We start from the raw sequence: 11,061 nt of genomic DNA on the forward strand, positions 1-11,061 counted from the left end.
CCCCCGGTTTTCATATTGGGAGTACCAAAAAAAAAAAAAAAAAAAAAAAAATCAATTTAAATCAGAGACTACTGTTCCACGATGGAGGACTGAAGAACACTGTATTTAAATAAGACTACTTAAATCCAAGGGGTCAATTTACCAAGCTGCTGTAATGATTTATTTTGTTTCCATACATTGGCATATTTCCCCCACTCCTCCCTTACACTCTAAGTGAAACAGTAAACATTTCCTGCCAGCACAACTGAAATCTCAGGTCCTTCGTACACTCCAACTATCATTGACATAAAGAAGTCTGGAATTCTCCTTCCAGGAAAGGTAAATTAGCACAGTTCCCCTCTGTTACGTCAGCTATAGACACTAATTTGCATACAACAGGATCAAGCTGAGCATTAGAAAAGGCATTGGCATAAATTAAAAAAATATATATAAACAAACCACAAAAACTTTAAGAAAAGCCAAGAAGGGTGAAATACGCAGCAGAAGTGAATGAATGAGTCACATCAGCTTTCTCCCAATGGGCATAAGGCAAATGACTCAAAACAACTAACATACCAATAGGTCTAATTACCAAACAGCACAACAACCAACAGAACATTCTCAAACGTCTATATTGGCATTAACTCTCTCAGGGCATTGGGTTTCATATTTAAGGGGCTGCCCATCAGGAAATTAGAAAGAGGATTTTTTTTTTTTTTTTTTACCTTTTTACAGACATTTCATTGATGAAGACTTACGTGTGTCTGTTTAAAGGATGGTGCGTTGTCATTTGTGTCTTCAATTCTGATGACAACTGTTCCCGTAGTGCACAAACCAAAAGGCTGACCGGCCATATCTCTCACTTCAACTAACAAAGTGTAAGTGGATACCAGCTGAAAAGAGGAAGGAAAGCATACAGAAGTTTGACATACTCATTTTTTCAATCACGTAGTTACACACGAGAGTAGAACTATGTATTTTATTCCCGTTCCCCAACTCTGCTCCAAACTCAGTGTTCCTCTACAAAATGAGTCTATTAGCTTTGGGGCTTTTTCCCCATAGTTACAAAGGGAAAAACAAGTGAAATATTTCTCAGTGGCTAAGCGGCATGAGTTCAGCATCTGTTAGTAGTGTGTATGCTGTATCCTGTATCAAATAAAGCTTCTCACAATGTCAGCTTTATTTTCCAATACTTGAAGTTTTGGAAGATGCAAATGATGCGCTTTAATCTGGTATCTAGTTCTCCCCTTCGGCGAGGCAGAGTATTCCCTTAGGTTTCTAGCTGGTAAAGTGTTTCAGAGCATGTCTCTTATTTCAGCGAGGATGACCACAAAGGGTGTGGTGCAATCACAGCCTTTGTTTGGGCTATACGTGACAAGGCAATGCCTGCCATTGGAAGGAGTCAGCGCCCTTATCAGTTCCAAGGGGATCACTGATAAACAGTCCAGTTAAATCCCTGACTTGAGTCACAACAGCAGAAGGCTTTCTTTAGTCTTATTAATAGCTGAACAAACCAGGGAAGGGGAACCAAGGAGGAAAAGGGGGACGATGGGGGACAGACACTGGGCACAAAACAAGAGAATCTGTAAATCAAGACAGTAACTCCAGTTCTGAATACCTGGAAGTAGCATTAAGTTTCTCAGGTGGAGGAAAGAAATCTCCTGTTCCACTTCATAAGTTTATCTTTAAAAGACAGAGAGTGGACCCATTTTTCAAGCTTTCCTTCCCTCAGCAGTTACTGTGATTATTTCCTTAGTAGTCACAGTAATGCTCACAGTGACTGCATTTTTCTCTTGCTAAAAAGTTGCTCAGTGTATCTGCAAGCACACAATTTTGCAACATGCTGCTAATGTGGATTTTCAGCTATGAAGTGACAGCAGTATGCCAGAATATGCCTCTTTTTATCCTCAAAAAAGATGTGCCTGTAGCAGTGGCTTTTTCTAAAATGACTGTCTTATGCTAGAAATATTTCAAAATATACATGCCTGTCAGCTTTTCTAGTGTAAACAATCTCTCACGTGACATTTTATCAGAAAAAAAACAACCAACCCAAATCCAAATGAAATAAAATCTAAAACTTCCTGTTTCTTCTTTACTTGAAAGCTAACTGATAAGAATAAATGGTTTGCACTTTAACTTTAGGAAATGTTATATTACTGTTTAGATTTCTGATATTGGGAGTTATTTCTGTTTAATATAGGACGACTAACTGCTTCCAGAAAATCTGGTTCATCTTCCCTGTAAAGAAGAAAGAAGGACCTCAAATGGAGCTTGATTAGCATGAAACAGTGGCTGATGGGATTCATGAACAGAGAAAGAATAAAAATCCACAGGAATTTCAATCCATAGGTTGAACACGAGAGCAGTGGCAGGTCCCCTCCCAAGATTAGCTAGAATAAAGTAGATCTATGCAGAAACTCTTTAACTAATTACAGGTCTCTAGAAAGCTTCGGCAGCTCCTTAGAGAGGGAATCAAAAAAAAAGAAAAAGGATAACAGAAATGGTTTATCTGGTGATTCCTGTAACACCAATTCAGAGTTAAGAAGCTATTTGTGTGCACTAGATGACAGCTAAAGATGCTTCAGGAAAGATCACCTCTCTGTCCAGCTGTGGCAACAATACAGCAATGACACCCGTGTCACCGTGTAAAGAAAATGCTGGGGTTACTGGTGGAGTTTGTGACACAATGCGGTACTTCAACCAAGTATGCAGAGTCTCAGGCTCATCTCTGTCCTCTGCAGTCACTCTTCCAACAACCACACCTGTGAACACAGTACAGAAATTTTTAGTTCCAGAAAAATCTGTAAATAAGAAAAAATTATTTGAACAGGTATTTCTATTTTAGATACATGAAACTAACTCTTTAGCTCTACATGAAAATAATACTAAAAACATCATAAATAGTAGTAAAAATGCAGTAATAGTGTGGAATTGCCTATTTTAATCTTCTGGTTATTTTTTGCTTCTGAGACAAAGTTGTAATTATTGCAGCTGTTAGACAGAATAATCGAAAGAAATACTAAGAGTTCCGATTTCAGTGCTTTTGACAGTGACTTCTAATTGAGCATCTGAAACACAGCTCAAGAGGAGTTGGACAGGGAGGTTTGGTGCTTTCTGACATAGTTCAAATTGTAGTACTGCCCGTTGGGGAGAGCTGCTGGACTTCATCCCTATAGCCTGAGTGGTTTTCAAACTTCACTTGAAACTGGTAACTCACCCAGTAAGGAGCAGAGCAGCTCAGGGAATGAAATACAACTGGTGTTTTGGGGTGAATGGAAAGACACTTTGCTTCCTTTTTTGTGAAGTAAATTAAGATTTTCCCCACTCTATACCCCTAGTCTAAGAGATGAGTGAGGAATGGCAAACCATGGCTTTTGCATTCCTTATTCTCTGCTTTTGCTTTCTCCCTGCTTTTGTCCTCTGTTACAAAGACACATGAAGTCAGTAATGGGCAAGTCCCTGCCTTTTACAGGTATGGGCAGAAGCAAGATTTTCTTCAACCAACCCCCTCGAAAAGTTCATCTGCTTGGACAAACACTGTAAGCTTAATTAAAGGCATTTTACACCATAGAACACCACCAGTTTAGTTGTTTAGGGAATTAATTTGTTAAAAATTGCTGTTCTGTCAATTAAAAAATTTTATGGAAACAGGTGATTTTTGGGTAAAATGAAAATAATAATGTTATGAAGTTCTTATACCACTTTAGGAGCACTGAATTATCTCTGTTTGCAAAAACTCATTTTTTAAGCAATGCTTTTCAATATGATTGAGATAGCATTTTGGAATTTCTAATAATTAAGAAATCTTGAGCTGCTCTTTTCAAATTCAGCCATTGCTGTAAAGAAATACTCTTTAATAAACCCCAGTGAATTGATTAAAAGGCAGAACTAGACCTAGTCATACTGGTACATAAGTGAGTTGAATAGTGGTAACTGTATTCACTGATTTAAAACAATTCTTACCAGGTTTGGAATTTTCAAGGACAGAAAACTCAAAAAGGTCCTGTGTAAAATACGGAGCGTTATCATTATCATCCTCTATCCTGATTGTATGCACAAGTGGTACCTCTGGTGAATAACCATCTGGAGTGGTTGCAAAGCAAATGATCTGTAAGACATAAATTCAGTAATTTGCTTTATGCTTACGCAACATGAAGTATTGTTACACTTTCAGTTCCATGGAGGCATCAATAAAATGACACAGCATGCCAAGCACACCCTTCTCAAGACCAGGCTCTTTAGCCACATGGAAGGGGAAGTGACTGGTACCTTACAACGAAAGAAAACCTTTAAATCTTTCCAATCTTTCCCCTTTCCATTCCTTGCACTACAAATATTTGAATCACTTTCTTCCCTTCCCTCCCAGCCCCCAACACTGTCAAACACTTCTTCCAAACTTCTTGAAAACTTTTTTTTCCAAGTGCCTAAGAGACAATCTCAGCCTTACCAAAAATTTATATAATCTAAATATTGCTATTTTGAAAAAAATCAAGAACAGCAAAGCTATTTTTCTGTTACAATATAATCTAATAAAATGCAGTAATAGGTACTGCAAGTTACCTAACTATTTAGAAGCTGTTTGTTTCTACTAACTGCCTTTTTACACTTCTCAGCCACTAGAGAGAGCAGTGTACCTTATTAACAAAATACCAAAACTGAACAGCTTGAGAAAGAGTCTCAAAAAATCACAGTCGCCTGGAGTTTCTCATCATTTTGTTTCTATGCAGACCTTTTCAACCTTCCCTGAAAGACTTTGGGATAAGTTCAAACTCTTCCCGAAAATGATGCAAATCCAATAGCTCACTACATTTATGTTGTAATTAGAGTCTAAGCAGTGAAAAGTAAAACTACTCTCAAGATCCAGATGATCGACTATTTCTTTATTTGTCACTGGTTTCATCTCTACGACACCAAGGATATTATCCAGAACAGACAGCTGATTCCAGATCTTATGTGCTCCTATTTTCCCCTGTAGCCCAGCTTTCAAATATATGCATGACAGAAAAAAAAAAAAAAGATTTACTTATATTTACATAATTTAGGCCTGTACCTGAAAGCTTGGATATTGTTCACGGTCTACTGCACGAGTAGCAAAGATATTTCCAGTTTCTCTTTCTATGTAAAACAAACCCTTTGGATCTTGATCAATTCCCGGTCCACTTGCAGAATAATAAATGGTGTAGTTCTGAGCTGTGTCTGACTGGACCTATAAAGAACATGTTTTTTAGCCCAAGTAAAAACAGCAGCATCATTCTAATACATTTTAGCCCTTTTCATTATCATATTTAGCACCAACAGGAACGCCTCAGAAAAATACATAACCAATACTTGTTTAACTTCTACTTCTTTAGCAGCTTAAAATTCACAGAATAGGAGAATAGCTTGCCATGTAACTGCTTTCCTTTATATTGTGTGTACATGAGAAAGGATAGTTAACTCAAACTCAGAAATATTTGAGAGACAGAAATATTGAACAATTAAAGAAATTTAGAGTGTGCATACAAAAATTATTTGAAATCTAATCTCTCTAGAATACTGCACATACAAGGCACATTGAAATACAGAGGGCTTATTACTTCTGGTTTAATGCACTCATTGAGAAGGTGGTTTGCAACTAGGGAAGAAAAAGCAAAGCAAGGAAAGAAGGAAGGAAAGAAAGAAGACCTACCTAGAGTACAGTCCAGAGATATGCCAATTCAGATAGCCTCTCTGCATCTCACTACAAGCACCAAGGAGGTAACATTAGCAGTTATCTATTTATAAACACTCTCCTCCCCAAACTTTCCTTACCTACTGAATGCCAGAAGTTATGAAGGTAAGATTAGTAGAAGAATGATTGCTCTGCACAGACTCTGTTATTACACTTGTCTCTACACATCTGCTACCAGCCACTCTGTAATCTAGCGCAGGCCAGATGGATCTACGATAACTTTAGTTCTTGCATTTCTCTTTCACGCCTACTTGTTTTCTTACAGCAACTACTTTTCCTAATAATATAGGCCATACGCAGTCTTCAGTGCTACAGGTCTACACCCCGAACTCCAGAAAGGATATAGACATGCAGGTCAGATTTCCCCCACTTTGTGTCTCCAAAATCTTTTTCTAGGCAATGTTTTAGGGGGATTTGTTTGTTGTTTCTTTTTAATTACACACTTCACTAATTCCCAGGCCAAAGAGATCTCTTCTGATAGCAAGCCTCTCTCCTTCTTACAGCTTTTGCGTGTTTCCAGCACATCCCAACAACTACGATCACAAGTTATGTCAGCTACAAGATCACTAGATATACAGTGAACAGGACAGAACATGACAGAGGAATAACAGCAGGAACGGCATCAGTAGGGAATACAAGAGAGATCACTTTTGTTCTTCTTTTATCATAAAAGTCACATACAAAACTAGCTTGTGTCATAAAATTAGTATTCGTATAAAATATACCTGCTGTATTTGTAGTGGGAAAGGTCCCAGTGAGTTCTCTATCATGACGGATGGAATAGGGCCCCACCTTCTTTTGGTTCTCTTGAGAACTGTATCTCTAGCCTGCCTGGTCTTCTGTGTCTGGGTCAGGAAGATAAAAGACAGGTAAGAATATATCCATATATTCTTAACAGTGCATATTGTCGCTTAACTACTGTCCTGCATTTCCATCTTTTTTCCCTCTGTCCCAGTTTTCCCACTGGCTATTTGTTTTTTCCTGGTCTTAATTTCTGATTATACCTCTGATAGTATTCCAAGAGTTTTTTAATTCGTCAGAATACTTTGCACAAATAAAACTTGCTTTAATTTCTCAAACAGGGCTTTTAAGATTCTCAGTATTCCTGATCAAGCTCCTTGCTAGCATCTCCCATTTCAGAAAGGAAGTCTGCTGACTTAAGCAACAGACAGTAATCAACAACTGCTAAATAAAAATACACTCTGCACCCGAGTGCTTTGCCTGATTATCTGAATTCCAAAATTCAACTACTGTTACCCAGAATGAAGCTGTACTCTGTGAAACAGCATTTCAAGTAAGGTATCTTGAAATTAGAAGCTCACCTTTTTTTCTTCTTCCACCAAGCTAACATGTATTTTCTTTTGTACATGCTCTTGAGTGTCTTTAAGTAATACATTAAAAGTCTTTTTCTCAGCAGACAAAGAAAGGGGAGATGTTGTATACACAGAACCATCCTCTAGAATTTTAAAGTTCCCATCACTGGAACTGATAAAGTCTGCAGACGGAAGGCATTCTTTCAAATCAACTGTAATACAAAAATATTCAGAAAATAACTCAAACAGCAAAACAATAATCTCCATCACAAAACAAATAAACAAAAAAATTTTCCTAAGTAAACATTGTATTTAATGACATGTTGGAGTCTCCAAGAATTTGGTCATTCAGTATTTAAGCGTCACAAATACAGATTCTAGAACCCATTTATGCTCTCAGATTTGACCAAGTGTACACAAATTTCCACTCTTTTGTTCCTAAGTGACACAGATGCTTCACAGATGTCTTTCAACAAGACACTATTACACTGGCAAACTTATTGAATCATCAGAGATGAACTAATACATTTAAATGCAAAAAACATTGTAGACACGCTTATTATTGGATCAGTAGCTATTAGATTTGCCTTGTGCTCCATGTCCCACAAAATCAGTGAAGATGATTAATTGATGCAAATGCCCAATGGAGATAATACATCTTGGAAGTTTTGCCCTCAGGAGGAAAGCACTGACTGGTACTATGTGATTTAATAGTCTTGGGAGGACAAAGGCCCTTAAATTATGAGGCAGACAGATGGGAGAGATAAAGACTAACTCTAGAACAAATGATTGGCAATTTTTTACTATGTACATGATAGAATCCCATGCAGCATATAGGAAGTACTATGTAAGTTCCACATACTTCTCAGGTATTTTTTACTGCATTTGCTATCACTTGTGGCTAAAATAAACTTTAATGCATTTAAATAAACTTGGTTCACTAGTGAGTAATTCAGCACTACAGCTGCAGAAAAGGCAAAATCAGGATAATCATAATGAACTGCAGTAGGACCACAGCACTAAGCAAGAACGATTTGGCACCCTAAAGGCCACAGACCTAAACTCCCAAATAATGATCCTTGCAGAGAACAAGATGTGTCATGTTTTCAATACTCCTTCAATGATATCATAGTTGATGGGACCTTGCACTATGAAAACTGATCGTAAAATTCCCAGAGTAGATTCAGAATTTCATCCCATGTAGATGATATTGTCAATAAACTAAATTTCATTTCTCTTTTAAGAATGCAAGAAGAGATGGAAGTATAATTTTAAATATGATGTGATTTCCTCCTTTTCTTAATTCTTTCTTTTAACTGTCCAATTAAATATTTCCTAGACTTTTCATAGTACTGCAGCAGTGATTCCTCTCCCTTATCAATCTGTGCAATGCCTCACTTAAAGGCGTCCTATACTTCTGCATATTACAGCACTGCATTTCCAAAAATATCAGATGGGAGATTTTCTTTCTGATGGTTACATGAGTCAACATTATGCTCAGTTAGCCATAGCTTTGTGGGATCTTTTTTCTTTACAGCTTCTCGTATACATTGCGTAAGTCAGAAGTGTAAAAAACCTTGCAACAACCAGGAAAATCCTGACTCATTTTATTGTCCAGGTATGGTCCTTGCATCAGTGCAAGACATTGCACTTTCTCAATAAATGTTTGAGTAACGTCATTGAAGCTATAAAAGTTTTGTTATATGTTTCAGAAAAAAAAATAATCAATGTTATGCAAATTCTTTCATAGCACTGTAACAACATGAAGTTTTGTTTTTATATAAATCATGTTTATTTACACAGAGAAATGCCAAAGTCTCTGAGAGCATGCTAAATACTTCAACAGCTGCAGCGACCTTCCATTTTAAAATGTAAGAGTAAGGTCAACGAACTTTCATTTTTAAAGTTAAATTCCCTGAGCACTTGCATAGTGATGAACTACCAATCAATTGGATTTGTTCCTTCTGTAGGAACATGGCTTAGGATGGCAGATTTGGAGCATGCCCCTCTGTTGTCCTGGGGCTCACACAGGGCACCTCTGAACCCTCAAAATCAGTCTGGGGCAGCACAGAACCCTGTAGCAGCTCTTCTGCCACACCTTCAAAAGCTGCCTTTCAAGGACGGGTCTGAAAAAAAAAGGAGGAGGGTGCTTTCTGGTCTCCCATATTCCTCTCCATCACCTGCACATTGCCCTAAATTGAGACCATCCAGACAGACAGGAGCACTCTCCCAAACCAATGTGCAATGCAGGACCCCTCTGCACCCCCTCTCCTTGGGTGCCCTGAACACCCCAGCGCTGCTGAGAAGTCACAGCCACGTTACACAGAACAGCAGCTTCTGGGTGCTTTGCTTGTGTGGGTTTTATCTTCTTTATTTTCTTTTCCATTATCCAAATGACTTACTGACTTCTTCATATGACTCTGTGGGTTATGGGCGCACTCTGAAATATTAAGCCACTTATTTAAATACTAAGCCCCAGACTCCAAATTTTGAAACCATTAAACTCTGACATTCTTGTTTCAAAAGAAACGCTGAAAGCTGACAATAGCTGTTTACGCAAAAGTCAAATGGATGCAGGGAGCCAGCGTTCAAATCCGTAACAAACACAGGGCGTATCCTTCATAAAAAGGCTGATCCAGCTGTTTAACTGGCTGTCCAGTCATCCATTCATTCCATTAAAAAAAAAAAAAAAAGAGTCTCCTCCACTGTTAACAGCATCTCCAGCAAAGGTGCAATGTTGTACTAAGATGGACATCTCGCAGTTTCTCACCTCTGCCAACTAACGTGTCGGCCTCTAGTTCAGAAGGAACATGAAAAATTACTTTCTTGCAAGCTTCACAGCACAAACTCAGTACCTAGAAAACAAATTAAGAAATCAGGAAAAAAAAATAATAATTACATACTATTTTGAATAATAACTACAATTACTGAAGCTGCCTTTGGTTTGTTTGCTTTTTAAGACAAGCCAGTGAAAAGGCACAGAAAGGACTCTTCAACTAAAAAAAACCAAGTACTACGTAGCTTAGCACGCCAAGTTTCAAACTGGCAACAAGATCTGACCACTGCTCCTGTATCTGTCTGTCCATGGCTGGTGGGTTTTTTTTTCTAAAATCACGGCAGCACTGACATCAACAGCAAGAGTTCCCTTTAACTAGATGATTTCACCTACACTCTCGTTTTAGAAGTAGAAAGGCAAAATACAGCTTCCTCCCATAGTATTCTTGGTCAATTTAGCTCCAAGGTCTCTAAGTATTAAGGTTCAACCCATCAAAACTCAGTTGGGTAGAACTGTGGTGATGCTTAACATTAAAGGGGCAAGTGTCTTATTAAACCACATGACAACACTTGCACTTACATATCGCTTCACAACTTCAAAGGGCATTCTCAACAAAACTAATTAAATCTAGCTTTGGCAATTAGATATGACAAATAAAATGTTGTGTATCACAGCAGTCCACTCCCATGTAACCACTTACAAAATGGGGTCCTCCTCAAAATTCAAATGGGTAGTAGATAACCAGACCTTTTTATAAGAAAAATCATACAGAGGTACAAAGATTCTCCTCAACACAGACCAATTTAGTCCTGACCTCAGTGTGTGTGTGTGTGTGTGTATATATATATCTTGCCTAGTTTCTATCCAGATGTTTAAAATTGTAATCCAAAAATCACACAGACAATTAAAGAAATAGAGAAATGTAAATAAACGTATTCACCCTTTTAAGTACATTTACTCTTTCAGGATGAAAGTCTAGCGAAAAGGAAAGTCATCTTTCTTTTGCACATACCTTTAGGATTAAAGGTATAAAGCAGTAAATAGCTAATGGAAATTCCAAAAATGACTTCTGATTCTTATTAAGAAAATATTTAAATAAAAACACTTTTAAATCTCTAAGACATTAGGAACTTGTAGAAAAACTATGATCAGCTAAAAACAATAAAGTTGAAATGTGGAATTCAATCACCGCATGAAGTAATTTAAGTGCTGTGTCTGCATCATAAAACCTCTTCATACTGTTCCTTATATATATACAGACGTAAAAATATTTATATGTATAA

The 11,061-nt window shown here is 37.5% G+C and overlaps 1 protein-coding gene across 1 annotated transcript in view; it reads right to left on the bottom strand.

Annotated features, from left to right (window-relative positions):
- The window catches only part of DSC1 (desmocollin 1), a 44,275-nt gene extending 33,891 nt beyond the window's left edge, over positions 1 to 10,384 (bottom strand). The window contains exons 1-8 of the mRNA XM_014936893.1: positions 10,358 to 10,384; positions 9,773 to 9,857; positions 7,012 to 7,214; positions 6,415 to 6,534; positions 5,030 to 5,185; positions 3,943 to 4,087; positions 2,575 to 2,741; positions 738 to 872 (exon numbers count right to left, since the gene is read on the bottom strand). Of these exons, the coding sequence (XP_014792379.1) occupies positions 738 to 872; positions 2,575 to 2,741; positions 3,943 to 4,087; positions 5,030 to 5,185; positions 6,415 to 6,534; positions 7,012 to 7,214; positions 9,773 to 9,857; positions 10,358 to 10,384 (1,038 nt within the window). The remainder of the gene's footprint in view (positions 1 to 737; positions 873 to 2,574; positions 2,742 to 3,942; positions 4,088 to 5,029; positions 5,186 to 6,414; positions 6,535 to 7,011; positions 7,215 to 9,772; positions 9,858 to 10,357) is intronic.
- Between the last annotated feature and the right edge of the window lie 677 nt (positions 10,385 to 11,061).

The sequence above is a fragment of the Calidris pugnax genome, unplaced genomic scaffold (assembly GCF_001431845.1).
Source record: "Calidris pugnax isolate Ruff unplaced genomic scaffold, ASM143184v1 scaffold51, whole genome shotgun sequence".
In the NCBI taxonomy this organism is placed as follows: domain Eukaryota; kingdom Metazoa; phylum Chordata; class Aves; order Charadriiformes; family Scolopacidae; genus Calidris; species Calidris pugnax.